This window comes from Chaetodon auriga, chromosome 5, assembly GCF_051107435.1.
Source record: "Chaetodon auriga isolate fChaAug3 chromosome 5, fChaAug3.hap1, whole genome shotgun sequence".
NCBI lineage: Eukaryota > Metazoa > Chordata > Actinopteri > Chaetodontiformes > Chaetodontidae > Chaetodon > Chaetodon auriga.
This window is the reverse complement of record NC_135078.1, coordinates 29460001-29482500: the sequence shown is the minus strand read 5'-3', so window position 1 is coordinate 29482500 and position 22500 is coordinate 29460001. Positions and strand designations below refer to the sequence as shown.

Sequence of the window (22500 nt, the reverse complement as noted above, 5' to 3'; positions counted from 1 at the left end):
CACGCATCAATTAAGACCTGACCAAGAAGGGGATCTTCAACAGGAGAGACCGGACAATTTAAAGTGTTTCTTCGGTTCTCCGTCCTCTGTTCCTCGTTTCTAATCCTCACGGAAGAAACAGAAACAGTGCTCCATCGCGTGAATTAGCAATGTTAAGCTACATCGAATATTTTAACACATTACTTCCGGATCACAAAATATAGTTCCGGTTTTTCAAAATAAAGCCGATAGTACTCACAAACATAAGGTAGAAAGAAATAATGATCAGAAATGAATAAAATATATTACGTAACCCCTTCGTTAGGCGGGTTACACATTCATTCAGGTTTAGACTCAGTTCAGGTTTAGACTCAGTTTAGATTCAGTTCAGGTTTAGACTCAGTTTAGACTCAGTTCAGGTTTAGACTCAGTTTAGATCCAGACACGATGCTTGTGTGCTGTCATGGTGACGGTGAAGCAGGTAAACAGACTGACGAGTAAACAAACAACAAACTGGAAGATGAGAAAAAAATCTCCAAACTTTATTGATTGTTACAAAGACGTTTTTCTGTTGAAGTGCTTTGAGACTGAGGCGCTTGATCAGTGATGAACTGTGATGTCACAGCTTGGCTTTGCGGCGATCTCTGACGCCGTACAGGACGGCGTGAGCTCTGTCGAAAGACTCGCCGACGGCCGCCTGAACTCTGTCCCTCCAGCGCTGCAGCTGGGGACGCTGCTGCAGGACATCTCGCCCTCCCCCAATAGGCTGCAGAGAGACACACCGAGCACGCTCAACCAATGACCAACGGCTAAACCCCACCCCCAACACATGGAGGGCTACAAACCCCGACACACCTGCTGCAACCGGGACCAGCAGGTGTGTCGGGGTCTGCAGAGACAGTAACTAAAGGGGTGGGGCTTAGCGAGCAGTCAGCTGACACATATGTAAACCAATCAGAGCCTCTGACCTGCATGAGCTCACAGATGGCGAGCAGGTCGGCCAAAGTGATGTCATCACCGCAGAGGAAAGGCTGCCTGCGGAGAAACATGGACTCCAGTTTGTCCAGAGTGTCATCGAGCTCAGACAGAGCACGATTCAAACGCACCTCGTCCACCTGAGAGCCAGACTGAGCCGGGAGGAGCACCTGAGACGGACGGGTGGAGACAGAGACAGATGGACGGGTGGAGACAGAGACAGATGGACGGGTGGAGACAGAGACAGAGGAGCTGTCAGAGTGATGCTGTCCCATGTTCAGGATTGGGTGTCTCGCTGAAAGACGCCTTCACAGACGTCCTCGTCCCACCTGTCAGCCTGTCTTCATTTCTATTGATCAATGAATCACTGATCAGTCTGAGCATTGAGAATGTGTGTGTGTGCGTGCATGTGTGTGTGTGTGTGTGCGTGCGTACCTCCAGTATAAAGACTTTGGCGGCGTGTGGTCGTGTGTAATTGTGATGCCAGGCCGTGTATTCGTCCACTCTGGCGCGTCTCTCTGGTTGCCGTGGATACCAGTGCTCTGGGATATCGTACTTGGTGGCCAGGTACTTCATGATGGCGTCACTGCACACACACACACACTGATATGTGAGGCATATTATTACTTTAATAATGGACTAACACCTTATGGACTTGTCCTCCATAAGACAGAATAAACACATTGGACATTGCACGAAGACAGAATTGCCCTTTAAATCATGGACTTTGTTCTGATGGACAGAATCTCACAGACATCCCTAAAAAATGTGTCAAAGAATCCTCACGTGTGTGTGTGTGTGTGTGTGTGTGTGTGTGTGTGTGTGTGTGTGTGTGTGTCTCCTCACCTCTCTGTGAGGACGAAGCCGTTGTCCACCATGACTGGAACCTTCTGCATGGGGTTCAGCTTTGTGAAGTCTGGAGTTCTGTGCTCTCCTGCACACAGGAGACGAAAGAACAGCTCCAACCAGACTCCGTTCAAAAATCACGCAGTTTAATGTCCCTGCATGCCGAGTCTCTTACCTCACTCCGACCGCACAGAGCATGACCATGACAAGACCATGACCTTTACAATTACAAATGTGTACATATGAACTCACACAAAGATGGCGCAGCATGGGGGTAGTTTGGGGGTTTGGTATCTTGCTCAAGGATACTTCAGCAGTGGACCACCGACCTCCTGATTAGTGCCACGCCCCCTTAAAACTAGCTTGTTACTAGTGATGGGAATTCCGGCTCTTTTCAGAGCGCCGGTTCTCACGGCTCGGCTCTCATAAAAGAGTCGGCTCTTTTGGCTCCCAAGTGGCTCTTCAGGTTTTTTGTTGCTTAAATTTATTTATTACCAAAATAATGTAAAATTTTATGTAAAATTAATTACTAATGTGCAAAACATAGTTTATATCAAATTTTACTGCATTTCCTGCGGCCACTCATTTTCTCACCTTTCCAGCATTTTGTCTGTCGCAGTTCTGTGTGTGTGTGTGTGTGTGTGTGTGTGTGTGTGTGTGTGTGTGTGCGTGCGCGCGCACTGTGTCTGTACCCCCCGCTCCTCCCCCTCCTGCTCAGTGCGTACACACAGAAGCCACCACACATCATGTAGTTGACCAATCATGTGCAGCTTGAATGGAAAAAAAGTCGAGAAAAAACAAACAAACAAAAAAACCCAAAGCGGCTCCTACTCCGGCTCCCAGGCAGGAGCCGGCTCTAAGAGCCGTTTCGTTCACGACCGACACATCACTACTTGTTACTGAAACGTGACACAGCGTGGATGTTTATTTAACCCTTTCAGACGAATTTGTCAGAAGAACGTATAAACTTGCGCCATGTGTTTAATTTGCAATATTGTTTTCATATTTTTGCAAATTTCAAAAGTTAACCTAAAAAAGGTAATGTTTTTAACGGAGTTTTGTTAGCCGAGACCAGAGCTATGATCTGGGTCAAAGTTCTCTGGGGCAGAGGTCAAGACGAACGAAGCCACTGAAAGCAGAAAAACTCCGACGTTAAACTGCTAACTGAGCACAGCACTGACCGGTAGTTAACGGCAGCCCGTTAGTTAACTAGCTGGTTAAGTTCGCCGATGAGTTGGTTCGTCTGTTTGCCAGTTATGGCTAGCTGCTGACCTTTCCTCAGAGCCACCGTGCGGACTGTGTGCGGGACTTTGTTGCAGTCGAGCAGGATGTGCAGCGCCCGGCAGGGCTGCGACAGAAGGTCCAGATACACCTCCACCAACTGCCGTGCAGCCATGAGACCAGACTCGCTTTTAACGTGTAAACACAGTAACAACCGAAGATTCAAACTCCAGCTGTGTTTCCTTCTCCGCCCGTCTGCTGCGCGTCAGCGGCTCCGCGTCGCCCCCTGCCGGCCGCCCCGCACACTGCACCCAGTCTGACTGCAGGCTCAGCGCGTGAGTTAGTATGAAGTTAGCATGTTGTCAGTATGGCGATGCTGTCAGAATAATGTAAACTTCCCTCAATAAAAACATAATTTTAAATTTCAGCACACAAACAAGGATAATTCACAGTTCCAGGATTTTGGTGATGAGACAGCCGTTCAGAAAAACATGAGAGGACGTCACGTTGTCCCTGAATGAGGGACACATAAAACCCATCGCTCCGTCCGTGTCCATGTATTCCTCACATTGCAGGAAATGAATATATAAGTGTGTGTGTGTGTGTGTGTGTGTGTGTGGCAGGAGGTTGTCTCCAGTGTTTTGGTTGTAATGTAGGTGGTGGGCGTGGCCAGGGGCGTGGCTATGCGGAGCTGGGCTGCAGCCAACCAGAAATCATCAATTGCAGTCGAACAGAGAGAGGATTCAAACTGAGGTCCTGCATCACAACATACAGCAGTCAGTACCTGTCTGCCTGTCCACCTGTCTGTCTGCCTGCCTGCCTGCCTGCCTGTCTGTCTGTCCACCTGTCTGTCTGCCTGTCTGTCCACCTGCCTGCCTGCCTGTCTGTCTGTCCACCTGTCTGTCCACCTGCCTGCCTGTCTGTCTGTCTGTCTGTCTGTCTGTCTGTCTGTCACCATCATACAGGTTTATGTTCAGTTTGAATTATTTACACTTTGTTCTCTGTCCCATCGGATCGAACCTCACAGAACTGGATCCAGCAGGTCTTAGTTTATGAGGAGGGACAGCTCGTCCAGCTGGGGACAAAAGCCTTGTCCATTTATGAAAATACAACCTGAAGATTTCAAATGTAGTTTCCTCTTATTCCTGCATCTGTTCTCTGTGAATCACAAACTATCAGTGTAGAAAAGCTTCAGCGGCAGCGATACAGAACGAGGTCACCTGGTTGGTTCACCTTGTCAGCCATCTGTCTATGAGACCAGAGCCTTGTGGTGAGGGGGCCAGTTAACCCTGAGTGGGGTCTGCAGGCTCCACCAATCGGAGGGCTGCGTCCAGGCTGAGGACGGGGAGCGGGTGTTAGCGCTCAGTCTGTCTCTCATCATGTCCTCCTCTCAGCTGTTCCTGTGCTGTCTCACTGCTCTGTCTCTCATCAGTCTGCAAGGTAAGGCAGCTTCACTCACACACCTTGACGTTACCTGCTTCCATCAGCTCCTCTGTTCTATTTCATTTCCTGAGTTTTTGAATCTCTGAGCTTGTCAATAAAACGTCAGACATATGATCAGATTCAGTTTCTTTCAGGATGATCTTCTGGACGCCGGCTGACTGACCGAGTGCTCGGAAACTGATCCGGCTTTTATCTTCTTGTGTGTTGTTGAAAGTGAGGCTGATTCTGATGATGTCATGTTGGATGGACAGGTGTGTCAGCTGCTGTCAGGTGCTGACCGGCGGTGATCAGTGATGATTGACCAGGAGTGTTTGTGCAGAGACTGTTGTGCAGTCTCGTCTTGGTGTTTATTTTTAATCTGCGACCTGCAACTGTTCTCAGTCTAAATGTTAATGTGATGCAGTGTTAGCATGAGCAGCTAACGAGCTTCAGGCTGTTGACCTCTGACCTTTACACACCTCTGTGACACTGAAGCTCTCGGTCAGCTTCATGCGGTCCGGCCACATTTAAAGTCCTCGTTAATTATTTCTGTTGATCATCTTTAAAGTCTGATCATTTTCATTTGAAGCACAAAGTTTAAGACGTGTCTGAAGTGTGTTCACAATACACACTCAGTCGGATCATAAGAAGTGTGTGTGAGCGTGTGTGTGTGTGTGTGTGTGTGTGTGTGTGTGTGTGTGTCCATGTATTCCTCACATTGCAGGAAATGAATATATAAGTGTGTGTGTGTGTGTGTGTGTGTGTGTGTGTGTGTGTGTGTGTGTGTGTGTGTGTGGCAGGAGGTTGTCTCCAGTGTTTTGGTTGTAATGTAGGTGGTGGGCGTGGCCAGGGGCGTGGCTATGTGGAGCTGGGCTGCAGCCAACCAGAAATCATCAATTGCAGTCGAACAGAGAGAGGATTCAAACTGAGGTCCTGCATCACAACATACAGCAGTCAGTACCTGTCTGCCTGTCCACCTGTCTGCCTGTCCACCTGTCTGTCTGCCTGTCTGTCTATCCACCTGTCTGTCTGTCTGTCTGTCTGTCCACCTGTCTGTCTGTCTGTCTGTCTGTCTGTCTGTCCACCTGTCTGTCTGTCTGTCTGTCTGTCCACCTGTCTGTCTGTCTGTCTGTCTGTCTGTCTGTCCACCTGTCTGTCTGTCTGTCTGTCTGTCTGTCCACCTGTCTGTCTGTCTGTCTGTCCACCTGTCTGTCTGTCTGTCTGTCCACCTGTCTGTCTGTCTGTCTGTCTGTCTGTCACCATCATACAGGTTTATGTTCAGTTTGAATTATTTACACTTTGTTCTCTGTAAAGTGGGAGTGTCTTGTCATAAAGTGGGAGTGTCTTATCATAAAGCGGGAGTGTCTTGCTGTAAAGTGGGCGTGTTTTTGCCCTCAGAGATCAACTCGGGTTCAGAGGCTGCAGAGAGCCGTCACTGACGTCAGTCCTTCAGGTTTTATGTCCTTAGACTTCTGGGACTTCAATCACAGAAGACTTTTTTTTTTTTTTTTAACACAGTTGTACAAACGGTCCGTCAGGAACAATGAACACGAGGAACATGAAGCCGACTGTTCCTGCAGGAACCTGAACTGAGTCGTGACAGCTCATGTGGTGTATTTGATCGAGCGCTCAGTGCTCGACTAGTTTAGCCTGCAGCACTTCAGGTGTTGCGTTCGATTGCTTCTGACTGTTTTAATGAAAAATGGAGCCGCCACTAAGGAACACGAAAAGTCACTTCGCCTCCGTGTGTGTTATTTATTAGTATATAGAGACCCACAGTTCAGATTAAGACAAACACGAGACAACACGAGAAGCTACAACAGCTCACAGCTCCGTTACTGTTCGGTTGAGTTTCACTGCATTTCATCAAACGTTTGCAGTCCTTTGTTTTAGAGGACATCTTCTTAACCAGCCTCTCCTGTTTTTGTGTGTGCAGAGTCTCTGGACCTGGTCTTGTCTCGGGGCTGTGCGACGTCTCGTCACTGTCAGCAGATGGAGCTTCCTGGAGTGTCAGTCGCTTGCTGTGATTGGTCGCTGTGTAACGGTGGGTGGAGGTGGGCAGGGTCGGTCGCCGCCGTCATCGCCAGCTGCTGGTTACCTCTGCAGGGACTCATAGCACACTGAGAACTGATCCAAGACCAGCGCTGGCCCACAGACTGACGGTAGAACAAACTGGTCTTTGCTGCCTGTGGAAAAGAAACTGGAGGCGTCACGTGTGTAAAGTTTTCCTGATAAATCAATCATACTGACTCGTTCTGTCTTCCACAGACTGTCTATAATACACACGTGTAATTTCCTGGTTGTGTATTTTACACACTGGCCATAATTTCTACAGTGAAAGTTATTTGTGGAAAGGAAACCGCGCTGCACGTATATCGATCTGTTTTGTACCCTCTTCGTCGCCGTCGAAATGTTTCTATCACGCATGCGTAGAATCAGCTACGCGCTCTCCAGCGCATTCTTGTTTTAGTGGCTAGCTGAAGCTAACAGGCAAGTCTCCGTTTTCTGGTATTATTAGTATTAAGTCAGTCTCCGTTTAGACCCGGTCCAGACGGTTCCGGCCTTTCATACAGAACCGGTTCTGACCGGAAACCTGCGCTGACAGCCGAGGCTACTGTAGCGCTGTTAGCATCGGCAGCTAGCTTTAGCTCCACTCCAGCAGCAGAGTCAAAACAGAGCTAATAGAAGCTAGCTCAAGCTAACGACAACATGGCGACGGAGGAGAAGAAACCAGAGACCGAAAACATCAAACACCCTTCATCGTCCTCAGGATCCGGTTCTAAGGTGAGTCAGAGGGACTGACGGGGTCCAGACACCGGGAGAGGTGATCCAGTTAGCCGGTAAGTGGTCTGTTAGCTGAAAGGTAGCTTGTCAGCAGTGGTGGGGAAGTATTCAGATCCTTTACTGAATAAAAGTACTAATACAGACGTGTTTAGATATTTAAGAAACAAATGAGATCAAGAGAAAGAGGACACCATCCATCCTGTCATAAAGGTACTTGCACACACATTCTGTAATACTTTTCCCAGAGTTGTTGTCTTTCCTGTACTTCTGTTTGATGGGATGTTGGAAGGATTCAGCTTTTTAAGTCGAGTCTGAAAGATGAAGATGTAGATGTGAGGGTCAGAGAGATTCTGAGCAATCACATGAAGATGAAATGACCACGATGGAGACACACAGCCCATCTGAGATGTGTCAGGTGTTGTCTTATGAAAGACCTCCATCCTACTTGAGACACATGGAAGGAGGAGCCAGAGACCAGGACCTGGTCTAGAGTCTCCTGACTGTTGGACACCAGGCTGCTGCAAAGAGGGCCGATCATCGTACAGGACCTCACAGAGACATTTGACAAAAAAGTGGAGAAAAGGGTCAAACTTGAGGTGGACAGAGCTGCTCTTTCCTCCAGGCTCCACCTCTGCCGTCCTTCTCCACCCTTTTCTCTTTTGACCTCAAACTCTTAAAAAACAACAGAGGTCAAATTAAAGCAAAGATACAATGGACTCGGTCAGCAGGATGGAGTCAAACATGACGCCAGTGAGTGTGATGAAGGCCTGAGGAGGTCTTCCTCTTTGTGCTGACACCTAGTTGTCAAACAGGAGAACTGAGGAAGAAACAGGCTGATGGGAACGAGGCATCAGTGTGTTCAGACTGGTGGGATCAACGATGCCAGAGAAGGTGTGGTGGAGTAAAAGTAGAATGTGGCTCAAGGAAAGTACAGGTACTTCACATCTGTACTTGAGTAAATGTACTCAGTTCCATTCGACCAGTCTGAGTCAAAAGCTGTTCACGCTGTCAGAGATCCACTTTATGTAGACCACCATCATGAGGCCTAACCTGGAGGACTGAAGCGGTTTGTGATTGAGGTCTGGTTTCATGAGGTCTGGTGGAGAAGAAGGTGTGAAGTTTTCAGCAGGAACTTGGATCATCTGGTCAACAAACAGCCAATCAGTGTCAATAACTGGACGGATACTGAAGTCCTCAGAGTTCATGAGAACTGTGGGACATGTGGGAGGTCATGCCAGTTTGTCCCAGTCTGCCTGCCGTTACCTCAGAGTCCAGGCGATGATAACTCAGGTGATATTGAGGTTTACTCAGTGGTAACTTTGTGTGTTTCAGTCCAACCCGACCAAACCAAACTACACCGTGAAGTTCACGTTGGCTGGACACACGAAGGCCGTCTCCTCCGTCAAGTTCAGCCCCAACGGAGAGTGGCTGGCCAGCTCCTGTGAGGACTTGCACTCCACACAACACGCCACACAACATGCTACACACAACACAACATGCTACACGCCACACAACACACCACACAACATGCCACACAACACGCCACACATGCTACACACCACACCACACAACACTCCACACAACACACCACACAACATGGTACACAACATGCTACACGCCACACAACACGCCACACATGCTACACACCACACCACACAACACTCCACACAACACACCACACAACATGCTACACAACATGCTACACGCCACACAACACACCACACAACATGCTACACACAACACAACATGCTACACGCCACACAACACACCACACAACATGCTACACACAACACTACATGCTACACGCCACACAACACACCACACAACATGCTACACAACACGCCACACATGCTACACGCCACACAACACACCACACAACATGCTACACAACACGCCACACAACATGCCACACAATGTGCTGCACGCTACACAACATGCCATACAACACGCTACACAACATGCTACATGCTACAAAACAAGCTACACAACATGCTACACAACACGCTGTGACACTGAGTGTGCAGTAACCATGGTGACGTCTCTGTGCAGCTGCAGACAAGCTGATAAAGATTTGGGGAGCGTTTGACGGGAAGTTTGAGAAGTCCATCGTTGGACACAAGCTGGTGAGACACCTCAGTCCTGGTCCTGGTCTCAACCCAGTCTGGATTTAGTTCTGGTTCTGATCACGTGTGTGTGTGTGTGTGTGTGTGTGTGTGTGTGTGTGTGTGTGTGTGTGTGTGTGTGTGTGTGTTTAGGGGATCTCTGATGTCTCCTGGTCTTCAGACTCCAACCTGCTGGTTTCTGCCTCCGATGACAAAACACTTAAGATCTGGGACAACAACTCTGTAAGACACACACACACACACACACACACACACACACACGCACACACGTTTGAGTGTCTCTGTAAACGTTTGTCTGTCTCCTCAGGGGAAGTGTCTGAAGACTCTGAAGGGACACAGTAACTACGTCTTCTGCTGTAACTTCAACCCTCAGTCCAACCTGGTGGTGTCCGGATCGGTACGCTGCCTCGCCGCCGTCCAGCAGAGGCCGGAGCTTCGGCACCACGTTAACTCTGCTTCTCTGTGTTCTGCAGTTCGACGAAAGCGTTCGGATCTGGGACGTGAAGACGGGAAAATGTCTGAAGACTCTGCCGGCTCACTCTGACCCGGTCTCTGCCGTAAGTCCTGACCTCTGACCTCTGAGCCTGGCTGTGTTTCTTTGGTTGTTCCACTTGTTTTTTAAGCACCAGCGTGCATGTGGGGGGCTGGATGGGGGGGGCGGGGACGGGGGGTTTTTAGAGATCGACCGTCAGATCCGGATGAACTGCTGACTCATCAGATACCTGCAGCCTCGTTCCAATGAGGCGTCACGTTCAGGTGTGTCTGACGGTCTGGACCGCTGCAGGTTGGCGTGGTCTTACAGAACAGACATGAAGTCCAGCTGAAGGTCAGAGTGATGAAGAGGAGAAGTGAAGCTCGGTGAAGGTTGCTGTGAGGTGCCGATCGCTGCGCGTAAACCAGAGTAGACGTAGTTTTCCAGTAAAGCACGAAGCGATCGATGAAACGATCCACGAGCCAGACGAGCGAAGCTGCACAGAACACCTGAGCAGGTGAAGGTCTGCGGTCGCTCTATGTCCACCGCCTCCTAACCATGGACGTGTGTTCTGCACACTGCGGTGCATTGTGGGTGAGGTTCGGCTCTGGAGCGCCGACTTCATGGCGGCGAGGACTCAGTGGATGAAGACTCATGGAACAAACGTGTTTCTGTGTTTCAGGTTCACTTCAACAGAGACGGATCGCTCATCGTCTCCAGCAGCTACGACGGCCTGTGGTACGTCCACACACGCGCGCACACACACACACACGCACACACACACACGCACACGCACATCCACAGACACACACGCACGCACACACACACACACATCCACAGACACACACGCGTGCACACACACACACGCACATCCACAGACACACACGCACACACACACACACACACACACACACACACACACACACACGCACATCCACAGACACACACACGTGCACACACACACACGCACATCCACACACACACACACACACGCATACGCATGCACATCCACAGACACACGCACACACACATCCACAGACACACACGCACACACACACACACACACACACACACACACGCACATCCACAGACACACACACGTGCACACACACACACGCACATCCACACACACACACACACACACACATGCATACGCATGCACATCCACAGACACACACACACACACATCCACAGACACACACGCGTGCACACACACACACGCACATCCACAGACACACACGCACACACACACACACACACACACACACACACACACACGCACATCCACACACACACACACGTGCACACACACACACGCACATCCACACACACACACACACACGCATGCACATCCACAGACACACACACACACACGCACACACTCTGTGTTTTTATTGGAGGCTAAATTTAGCGTCTTGGCTTCGTGTTGGGCGTCTAAATGCTGATGTAAATTGTGTTCCTTCATCACGACGCGTCCTCGTAACGCAGGAGACAAACCGGTTGTTGTCCTTCACGTACAAACACGTCGTCCCTCCCGTCCGTCATTCTTTTGTCTCCCTCTGTATCAGTCCTTCTCTTCCTGGACCTGTCAGTCGTTAGCAAACCGCTTTAAATGCCAATAGGAAAACGCTGCAGGATGTTGTTGTTTGGCGGGTCACAGACTCGCCGTGCATTGTGGGAGATGTAGTTTGTGGTCGCTGCACGCTGTAGAGCAGCATGTCTGGACCACGAAACGACGCGGTGGACCGGATTCAGCCCGCGGGCCTCGAGTTTGACACGTGCTGTAGAGTGAAGGATGATGGACGTTTTCTGCTTCTGTCCTGACTGTCTTTCTCTGGGCCTTTCTCAACGTGCGTTCTTCTCTGTTCTTGTGTTCTTGTGTACTTGACAAACGTCATCAGTCTCAGTCCAAGTTCTGTTCCGATTCAAAAGTCTGCGTCTCGCCAAGTACAGTCAAATACCCGGATGTGTTCTTGCCCCTCCCATTTTATGGAGGATGCATCGGGTGGTGACTTGTGTGGACTTGGGGCAGCCACGTATCCCAGAATGCATTTCATAGCAACGATCGTGGAGGAGAGGACTCACAACTGTAAAGTTACAGGTTTCGAAATACTACTGTTTTAGTAGTACGGAATGTGATTTTAAGATTATTTTATAACTTCAAATCTGTGGTCGATTCATCACGATAGCGCGTAGTTTAAAATTTGCTCCAAAGTTTTCGGAGATAACCGGCAGACGAGCTGCGATGGTGACGTCATCAAGTACGCTGCCGTCCCTATCGCAGAATGACCGTCCTGCGTCCTCCCGTCCTGGAGAGACTGTACTCACAGGTCCAACTTGCTCAGTCCGAACTGCCAAGTTCGTGAGTCCGAACTTGGCGTACTTGGTATTGAGAAACGACCTCTGTCTCTGTCTGTCTGCAGTCGTATCTGGGACACAGCATCAGGACAGTGTCTGAAGACTCTGATTGGTGAGTGGAGCCACTGAATTCAGACACATGCAGCCAATCACTGAAGATTAAATGTCATGTTCTTCTCTGCTGATCAATAAATCACCTTTTAGGTTTTCTGTCCCGATGCGTCCTCCAGTGCAGCACAGCTTTGTGATCTACTCATGTGTCTGTCTCTGTCTCTGTCCCCTCAGACGACGACAATCCTCCAGTGTCTTTTGTCAAGTTTTCACCAAATGGAAAATACATCCTCGCTGCGACACTGGACAAGTGAGTGTGTGGTCAGCTGATCAGGCTTCTTGTGGTCAGCTGATCAGGCTTCTTGTGGTCAGCTGATCAGGCTTCTTGTGTCTCAGGAGGACAAAGGACAGTGAACCTCACTGCAGCTTCATTATCAGCAGCTCTGAGCTCGGCTCATGTTCACGTCTGGAGACGAGTCTAAAGACGTTTGAGGACCAATCAGCTCAGTGTTGGGGTGTGTGTGTGTGTGCGTGTGTGTGAGTGTGTGTGTGTGCGTGTGTGTGTGCGTGTGAGTGCGTGCGTGTGTGTGTGCGCGCGTGTGTGTGTGTGCGTGCGTGTGCGTGTGTGTGTGTGTGTGTGTGCGTGCGTGTGAGTGTGTGCGTGTGTGTGTGAGTGTGTGTGAGTGTGTGTGTGTGTGTGTGTGTGTGTGTGCGTGTGCGTGTGAGTGCGTGTGTGTGTGTGTGCGCGCGTGTGTGTGTGTGCGTGCGTGTGCGTGTGTGTGTGTGTGTGTGTGTGTGTGCGTGCGTGTGAGTGCGTGCGTGTGTGTGTGTGTGCGCGTGTGCGTGTGTGTGCGCGTGTGTGTGAGTGTGTGTTTCACATACAGCTAACTGTGTTCTCTGGTTTCAGCACACTGAAGCTCTGGGACTACAGCAAAGGAAAGGTACTGTCTGTCTCTGTGTCTGTCTGTCCGTCCATCTGTCTGTCCGTCTGTCCTCAGCAGTCTAACTTCCTGTGTCTGTCCTCTGTCCTCAGTGTTTGAAGACGTACACTGGCCATAAGAATGAGAAATATTGCATCTTCGCCAACTTCTCTGTGACAGGAGGGAAAGTACGTATGATGTCATGTGACCTGCACGCCTGCGTCCGTCAGCCGGTCTGACCTTTGACCTCTGTGTTTCAGTGGATCGTGTCAGGCTCTGAGGACAGCATGGTCTACATCTGGAACCTTCAGACCAAAGAGATCGTCCAAAAACTACAAGGACACACAGGTATGACCTTTGACCTCTGGAGTTCTCCTCGTGTCTCTTCATCTCTGGCTGTGTCTCTTCGTCTCGGGCTGTGTCTCTTTGTCTCTGGCTGTGTCTCTTCGTCTCGGACTGTGTCTCTTTGTCTCTGGCTGTGTCTCCTCGTCTCGGACTGTGTCTCTTTGTCTCTGCTGTGTCTCCTCGTCTCTGGCTGTGTGTCCTCGTCTCTGGCTGTGTCTCTTTGTCTCTGGCTGTGTCTCTTCATCTCTGGCTGTGTCTCCTCGTCTCGGACTGTGTCTCTTTGTCTCTGCTGTGTGTCCTTGTCTCTGACTGTGTCTCTTTGTCTCTGGCTGTGTGTCCTCATCTCTGGCTGTGTCTTTTTGTCTCTGGCTGTGTCTCTTCGTCTCTGGCTGTGTGTCCTCGTCTCGGACTGTGTCTCTTTGTCTCTGCTGTGTGTCCTCGTCTCTGGCTGTGTCTCCTCGTCTCTGGCTGTGTCTTTTTCGTCTCTGGCTGAGTCTCCTCGTCTCTGACTGTGTCTCTTTGTCTCTGGCTGTGTCTCTTCGTCTCTGGCTGTCTGTCCTCGTCTCTGGCTGTGTGTCCTCATCTCGGACTGTGTCTCTTTGTCTCTGCTGTGTGTCCTCGTCTCTGACTGTGTCTCTTTGTCTCTGGCTGTGTCTCTTTGTCTCTGGCTGTGTCTCCTCGTCTCGGACTGTGTCTCTTTGTCTCTGCTGTGTGTCCTCGTCTCTGACTGTGTCTCTTTGTCTCTGGCTGTGTGTCCTCATCTCTGGCTGTGTGTCCTCATCTCGGACTGTGTCTCTTCGTCTCTGGCTGTGTGTCCTCGTCTCTGGCTGTGTGTCCTCGTCTCTGGCTGTGTGTCCTCATCTCGGACTGTGTCTCTTTGTCTCTGGCTGTGTCTCCTCGTCTCTGGCTATGTCTTTTTCGTCTCTGGCTGTGTCTCCTCCTCTCTGGCTGTGTCTCCTCGTCTCTGACTGTGTGTCCTCGTCTCTGGCTGTGTCTCCTCGTCTCTGACTGTGTGTCCTCGTCTCTGGCTGTGTCTCTGCGTCTCATAGAAGCTCATAGAAGTCAAACACCAGCTGTACATGCATGGACCTGAACCGAGTCTGTAAAGGGACACATCAGAAGACATCCGGGTTCTGGTTCATGCTCATCTAAACCAGAAGAAGAAGCTGTTGTTGTTGTTGTTGTTGTTGTTGTTGACGACGTCGTGCCTTTGTGTCTCTGTGCAGACGTGGTGATCTCCACCGCCTGCCATCCAACAGAAAACATCATCGCCTCAGCCGCTCTGGAAAACGACAAAACCATCAAACTGTGGAAGAGCGACTGTTAGACTGAAGGGGGCCCTGGACTGGACTCGGGTCCGGTACCTGAACCGTCTGGAACTGTCCTGGTTGAACTCGCCACAAAGAACATCCACACAGATCGTTACTGATAGAGCCTTGAACGCACCGTCAGTCCAGGTCCCACCGAGTCCTGGTTTCACACCAAAAACCTCTTCAGGCTGTTCACGCTGTAAAAAATGATGCCGTCAAGTTAAAAGTGTTTCTTTGATAAAAGAGCATTTGAAGGACGAGTTCACTGTTTTCTCTCCAGATTAAATTCAATTAAATGAATGATTTTAGTCTCGGGTGATCCAGGTCCTGGTAATCCAGGTCCAGGTGATCCGGTACCAGACTGTCGTGGTTCACTTACTACAGCAAGAGCTGGAGCGTTTCTGAAGTCTGAATCTGCTCATCGTGTTGGTTTAGTTTAGTCTTGACTTCTTCAAAAGACGTCCAGCTGTTCATTTCCCTTGTTTTTATTATTACAGAAAGTTTTTAGTTTCCCTCAAAGTCAAATTTATTTATGTAGTTTTTTATGGATCTAATTATCTGGAAAAAAATATTTTTAAAAGACCGAAGAAAAATTGTGCATCATTAAGAAAAAATCCAGAAGTTTTATCTCAGAAACATCATAAACAAGTAAATCTGAGAGCAGAGAGGATAATGATCAACAGCTGGTTCAAACATCACCTAATGATGTCACCATGACATCATTTCCTCCTCCAGAGGCACAAAGTACAACAGGTAGACCGACCAGGACCAGGAAACTGGACTGTTCGTTGTCCAGGTTGAAATCAGTGAATTTTCCCTTTAAGTAAAAATGAAGCTTCACGTTATTGAAAAAAACACGTTTCTCAGCTTTTGTCAAGTTTTGGATCATCAGAAAATATGACATCAGATTTGTGTTGCTGAGCAACAGTTTGAGTGACAGTTGTATTTTTGTCAGTTTGTGACTCTGCTGCGTTCACTGACTCTCAGACCTGTTGAACAAACCGCAGTTCATCATCATCCTCCTCCTCAAACTGTTTCCAGAAGCTTCAGTCAGCTGACTGAGAAAAGAAATGATAATTTTTCATTTTTGTTTTTCGGTTATTTGTAAATAAATATTTTTGACTATGAGCTGATTGTGTGTGCGGCCGTGTTTTCTTCACATTGTGGGGACCTGCTTTTGTCATTACATTTGAGGACGTAAACTTGGTTTAAACTGTCTTCACTGTGTTAAACTGTCTTCACTGCGTGTGAAGTCATTTTAACATACAATGAAGTCAGTTTAACATGCAGTGAAGTCAGTTTAACACAATGAAGTCAGTTTAACATGCAGTGAAGTCAGTTTAACATGCAGTGAAGTAAGTTTAACATGCAGTGAAGTCAGTTTAACACAGTGAAGTCAGTTTAACATGCAGTGAAGTCAGTTTAACACAGTGAAGTCAGTTTAACATGCAGTGAAGTCAGTTTAACACAGTGAAGTCAGTTTAACACAGTGAAGTCAGTTTAACACAGTGAAGTAAGTTTAACACATCAGAAGAGTTTTTATTCGACTTAACAAAACACAGTTAAAACTTTTTGTAGACTTTGTTTCTTCTTCTGTCGTGTGCACCACTTCCTTCTCAACAGTTTCTCCAGAAAACTCTTCATCTCGACAATCTGATTGTTTGCGTTTCAGTTCAAGCGAGCATCCGTCAGTCGTTCTTCAGTCAGCAGTTTTTCAGATCTGAACAGATCAGCTGTTCACACTTGAACCAAACAGAAAACTTCCAGGTGAAAACACGTTTACTCGTGAAAACATGACAATTCATTCACATGCTGTCACTTCACTTCCTCCAACACCAGCTGTCAATGTTACACCTGAGTTTCAGACCTGAACACAAAGTTTTTTTCATGTTGTAAACACAAGCGGCCAAACATGAACTCTTTATGGCTGTAGTTTGTGTAGTTTGTTCCTTCCTGATAAAATTTCAGTGTTAAGGAATTTTACTTCAAGAATCAGCTGACGACAAAAATCAGCTCCTGAGTACTTCATTTGTTCTTTAGTCTGTTTCCGTATTCTTGTTTAGTTTTTATCCAAACAACTTAAAACATCTCGACATTTTCTCTTCAAAAGTAAACTACGTACACTTTGTTGTCTCACACACACACACACACACACACACACACACACACACACACACACACACACACATTCAGCTGCAAACTCTCACAGCAGCTGTTAGCTTCTTTCTGGGGTTCGGCATCCGTCCACTCAGCTGGCCATAAACATGAAAGCAGCATGAAACTGTGAGTGGCTAATGCTAATGCTAACACTGTGACTGTAAGACAAGAACAGAGAGCGGCTGTCTTTGTGTCTGTCTGACTGGACCAGTCTTAGAGATGTTCAGTGTAGCATACTGGACCCACAGGTCCACCAGCTACAGCAGTCCAGCAGGACTGGGCCTAAACAGGACCAGAGCCACATTAAATCTGTCTAAACCAGTCCAAACTGGTCCAAACAAGGTACGTCCAGATGTGTCATTGGAGCGGAGCGTCAAGTCCAGACAGGCCAGTCCAAACCAGTCTCAAAAATAGACTTTTCCATCATTCCAAGCCAGTTAAAAACGTGTCCAACGTGTGCCATCACAGGTGGACATCTGGACTCTAGACAGACCAGTCTTACACCCATCTGAACCAGTCCAAACCAGTTCAGACCGTTCCCACCTAAACCAGTGGAGTCCAGCGCAGCGTGCCAATGGAGATGAGGGTCTGGCAGGTAGCAGAGTCCAGCCAAACAGACTCCACCAGGCTGAAGTGCAGGAAGCCCAGAGCGAATCCACAGCCAACGTCTGACAGGTGGTGTTTACCCAGCATCACCCGGGACACGCCCATCAGGAAGGCCCACAGGTACAGCAGGATCCTCAGGGGCACCTGGAGGACAGGTAGACGCCATTACTGCAACAAGCTTTACGACACTTTTCAAATGTGAATGACACGTTGATCATCATTCAGTCATCAATACGTACTGAAATACTTCTTTATGTACTTATACGACACACGAGTACTGTATGTATACACAGTAAGTACACGTGTGTACTCCATCATGTGTTCACAGAGTGGTGAACCTCGCTCCATCCTCTATGAACGACTGATTCATAGCCAATCATGATGCTCTCACCTGTTCACCTGTTCACCTGTGGAATGTTCCAGACAGGTGAGTTCATGTCAGGAGCAGCAGGTGATCTCGTTCTGTCTCATTGATGTTTCCAAACTGTTCTGGGATCAGAGTTGTTCTTACCAACAAGCACACACACTTATACACATACACACATGCAGTGTGTGTGTGTGTGTGTGTGTGTGTGTGTGTTTGAGGTCAGTGCCTTGCTCAACAGTAAAAGCAGCATCATGCTGTTAAACTCACTGACCGCCAGCACCAGGTGGTTCAGCAGGAACTTGGACACCATTACGGCTCGGCTGGCGTGGGCTGCTGGGAAAGAATACGTATCCATGGCAACGTAGTCCAGAAAGCTGGGAGGGAAATCCCATGGTCCTCGGCGTTTGACCAGCTTCTGCATCCCCGCAACTGTCATCAGATCCAGGATCAGAGCTGCAGGAGAGACAGACAGGTGATGTGAACGGCAGACAGAGAGACAGACAGGTGACATGTGGACGGCAGACAGAGAGACAGACAGGTGACATGTAGACGGCAGACAGAGAGACAGACAGGTGACATGTGGACGGCAGACAGAGAGACAGACAGGTGACATGTGGACGGCAGACAGACGGCAGACAGAGAGACAGACAGGTGACGTGAACGGCAGACAGAGAGAGAGACAGGTGACATGTGGACGGCAGACAGACGGCAGACAGAGAGACAGACAGGTGACGTGAACGGCAGACAGAGAGAGAGACAGGTGACATGTAGACGGCAGACAGAGAGACAGACAGGTGACGTGAACGGCAGACAGAGAGACAGACAGGTGACATGTAGACGGCAGACAGAGAGACAGACAGGTGACATGTAGACGGCAGACAGAGAGACAGACAGGTGACATGTGGACAGCAGACAGAGAGACAGACAGGTGACATGTGGACGGCAGACAGACGGCAGACAGAGAGACAGACAGGTGACATGTGGACAGCAGACAGAGAGACAGACAGGTGACATGTGGATGGCAGACAGAGAGACAGACAGGTGACATGTGGACAGCAGACAGAGAGGCAGACAGGTGACATGTGGACGGCAGACAGACGGCAGACAGAGAGAGACAGGTGACATGTGGATGGCAGACAGAGAGACAGACAGGTGACATGTAGACGGCAGACAGAGAGACAGACAGGTGACATGGACGGCAGACAGAGAGACAGACAGGTGACATGTGGACGGCAGACAGAGAGACAGACAGGTGACATGTGGACAGCAGACAGAGAGACAGACAGGTGACATGTGGACGGCAGACAGAGAGACAGACAGGTGACATGTGGACAGCAGACAGAGAGGCAGACAGGTGACATGTGGACGGCAGACAGACGGCAGACAGAGAGACAGACAGGTGACATGTGGACGGCAGACAGAGAGACAGACAGGTGACATGTGGACGGCAGACAGACGGCAGACAGAGAGACAGACAGGTGACATGTGGACGGCAGACAGAGAGACAGACAGGTGACATGTGGACAGCAGACAGAGAGACAGACAGGTGACATGTGGACGGCAGACAGAGAGACAGACAGGTGACATGGACGGCAGACAGAGAGACAGACAGGTGACATGTGGACGGCAGACAGAGAGACAGACAGGTGACATGTGGATGGCAGACAGAGAGACAGACAGGTGACATGGACGGCAGACAGACGGCAGACAGAGAGACAGACAGGTGACATGGACGGCAGACAGACGGCAGACAGAGAGACAGACAGGTGACATGTGGACGGCAGACAGAGAGACAGACAGGTGACATGGACGGCAGACAGACGGCAGACAGAGAGACAGACAGGTGACATGGACGGCAGACAGACGGCAGACAGAGAGACAGACAGGTGACATGTGGACAGCAGACAGAGAGACAGACAGGTGACATGTGGACGGCAGACAGAGAGACAGACAGGTGACATGTGGACGGCAGACAGACGGCAGACAGAGAGACAGACAGGTGACATGTGGACGGCAGACAGAGAGACAGACAGGTGACATGTGGACAGCAGACAGGGAGACAGACAGGTGACGTGGACGGCAGACAGACGGCAGACAGGTGACATGTGGACAGCAGACAGAGAGACAGACAGGTGACATGTGGACGGCAGACAGACGGCAGACAGGTGACATGTGGACGGCAGACAGAGAGACAGACAGGTGACATGGACGGCAGACAGACGGCAGACAGAGAGACAGACAGGTGACATGTGGACGGCAGACAGAGAGACAGACAGGTGACATGTGGACGGCAGACAGAGAGACAGACAGGTGACATGGACGGCAGACAGACGGCAGACAGGTGACATGTGGACAGCAGACAGAGAGACAGACAGGTGACATGTGGATGGCAGACAGAGAGACAGACAGGTGACATGTGGACGGCAGACAGAGAGACAGACAGGTGACATGGACGGCAGACAGACGGCAGACAGGTGACATGTGGACAGCAGACAGAGAGACAGACAGGTGACATGTGGACGGCAGACAGAGAGACAGACAGGTGACATGTGGACGGCAGACAGAGAGACAGACAGGTGACATGTGGATGGCAGACAGACGGCAGACAGAGAGACAGACAGGTGACATGTGGACGGCAGACAGAGAGACAGACAGGTGACATGTGGACGGCAGACAGACGGCAGACAGAGAGACAGACAGGTGACATGTGGACGGCAGACAGAGAGACAGACAGGTGACATGTGGACAGCAGACAGAGAGACAGACAGGTGACATGTGGACGGCAGACAGAGAGACAGACAGGTGACATGTGGACGGCAGACAGAGAGACAGACAGGTGACATGTGGACAGCAGACACACACCTGTGCATCTCAGCTCAGTCCAGGGTCCTGGACCAGACCCCCTTCATGAAGGCTCAGTGTTCAGCCTGTGCTCAGACTGTCGGGGCCTGCAGGGTCTGCAGGGCCGGTGGGTCATTTTGCCCTCAGTGCTGACTGCAGACACAGCGAGCTAATCTGACAGATGCTAACATGCTAACAGCAACATTCAGGCGTCTGTGAACCAACATGTGAAGTACAGATACTACTGTTCAAAGTGTTTGTCTTTCACGTGCAGCAAAGTGAAAGTCCAAAGTTTTTATACTCAAGTAAAGTACAGACAAATGTGCTAAAGTAAAGTCGTGAAGTACACTTGGACTACTACTTCTAGTAGTACTTAGTTACTGAGTATTCGAGCCACGTTCTGTAGGAGCCAATTTTAATGTTATTCTTTTTGTGATATTTTCTATGTGTGATGTGTGTGATGGTAGCTCGTGTTGCAGTGTGCTCCCCCTGCAGGTGAAGGGGGTCCTTACAGGAAGTGCCTGGCCGACCAGTCGGCTGTTGCTGGGAAGCACACAGTCTTTACACCTTGATTTGGCCGCTTGTTTGCTCGCAACTGGAAGCTTATTTACCATGTTTGCTTACCAGATTGCTTTATTGTTTTGGTAATAGTATTTTCATTTTTTATACCATCTTGTGGAATGTGGACAATAAACCGAGATACTTTTTATTTTAATACAACTCTCATCTGGACATTTCTTATTTCAAGCGTCTGCTATAGTCTACCGGCGAGGCCCAGAGTGCCACACACACTACAGGTTCCGTCTCTCACCCAGCAGCAAGTTGACGAGGACTTCCTGTCCGGCCAGCGTGCTGCTCCTCCACAGACAGATCAGAGTCCCACATAACCAGGGGAGCGCGTGTCCGCTGAGGGCCAGCAGGGTCACCATGGAGCGCAGCGGGGCCCCGGTGCCGTGGGCCCCCACGCACACCCCCAGACGCTTCGACAGGCTGATGTCGATGGCCAGCAGAGAGTTGATGGCGATGCCTCGAAACGACGGATTCAGCTGCATACAGTCCTGCTCTGGCCAGCGAGACGCCTCCTTCGGCCCCACGTCAGCTGCTGAGCCCCCCTCTGAGGAGTCTCTCGACCCCCTGGTGACAAAGAGACCAGGACACGGTGTGAGTCCAGGGCAGAGAGACAGGACACAAAGACCAGGACCGGGTGTGGGTCAAAGAGAGAGAGAGACAGGACAGAGAGACCGGGACAGGGTGTGGGTCCAAGAGAGAGAGACAGGACAGAGACCAGGACAGAGAGACAGGACAGAGAGACAGGACAGGGTGTGGGTCCAAGAGAGAGAGACAGGACAGAGACCAGGACAGAGAGACAGGACAGAGAGACAGGACAGGGTGTGGGTCCAAGAGAGAGAGACAGGACAGAGACCAGGACAGAGAGACAGGACAGAGAGACAGGACAGGGTGTGGGTCCAAGAGAGAGAGACAGGACAGAGACCAGGACAGAGAGACAGGACAGGGTGTGGGTTCAAGAGAGAGAGACAGGACAGAGAGACCAGGACAGAGAGACAGGACAGAGAGACAGGACAGGGTGTGGGTTCAAGAGAGAGAGACAGGACAGAGAGACCAGGACAGAGAGACAGGACAGAGAGACAGGACAGGGTGTGGGTCCAAGAGAGAGAGACAGGACAGAGACCAGGACAGAGAGACAGGACAGGGTGTGGGTTCA

The 22500-nt window shown here is 49.8% G+C and overlaps 3 protein-coding genes across 4 annotated transcripts in view; 1 reads left to right on the top strand and 2 right to left on the bottom strand.

Annotated features, from left to right (window-relative positions):
- Nucleotides 1-343: 343 nt before the first annotated feature.
- gstt2 (glutathione S-transferase theta 2) lies at nucleotides 344-3286 on the bottom strand. The gene is made up of 5 exons (XM_076731207.1): nucleotides 3073-3286; nucleotides 1801-1888; nucleotides 1390-1540; nucleotides 948-1124; nucleotides 344-745 (listed from the first exon to the last, which is right to left on the bottom strand). Exons 1-5 carry the CDS (start codon nucleotides 3194-3196, stop codon nucleotides 599-601), a joined length of 687 nt encoding a protein of 228 aa, XP_076587322.1. The 5' UTR covers nucleotides 3197-3286; the 3' UTR covers nucleotides 344-598.
- Nucleotides 3287-6097: 2811 nt separating this feature from the next.
- LOC143320807 (WD repeat-containing protein 5-like) lies at nucleotides 6098-15938 on the top strand. Of its 2 annotated transcripts, XM_076730757.1 has the most exons (14): nucleotides 6138-6288; nucleotides 6380-7227; nucleotides 8560-8668; nucleotides 9277-9350; nucleotides 9483-9572; nucleotides 9658-9747; nucleotides 9824-9907; nucleotides 10505-10560; nucleotides 12246-12292; nucleotides 12466-12541; nucleotides 13139-13172; nucleotides 13265-13339; nucleotides 13412-13499; nucleotides 14723-15938. In XM_076730757.1, exons 2-14 carry the CDS (start codon nucleotides 7153-7155, stop codon nucleotides 14821-14823), a joined length of 999 nt encoding a protein of 332 aa, XP_076586872.1. In that variant the 5' UTR covers nucleotides 6138-6288; nucleotides 6380-7152; the 3' UTR covers nucleotides 14824-15938. The 2 variants fall into 2 exon arrangements, with proteins under 2 accessions (XP_076586873.1, XP_076586872.1); XM_076730758.1 differs by having other exon boundaries at nucleotides 6098-7227.
- A 450-nt stretch (nucleotides 15939-16388) lies between these two features.
- Nucleotides 16389-22500, bottom strand: part of LOC143321053 (inactive phospholipid phosphatase 7-like) — a 7929-nt gene continuing 1817 nt past the window's right edge. The window contains 4 exon segments of the mRNA XM_076731168.1: nucleotides 16389-17471; nucleotides 17507-17713; nucleotides 18208-18389; nucleotides 21589-21911. Of these exon segments, the coding sequence (XP_076587283.1) occupies nucleotides 17507-17713; nucleotides 18208-18389; nucleotides 21589-21911 (712 nt within the window). The 3' untranslated portion in view covers nucleotides 16389-17471.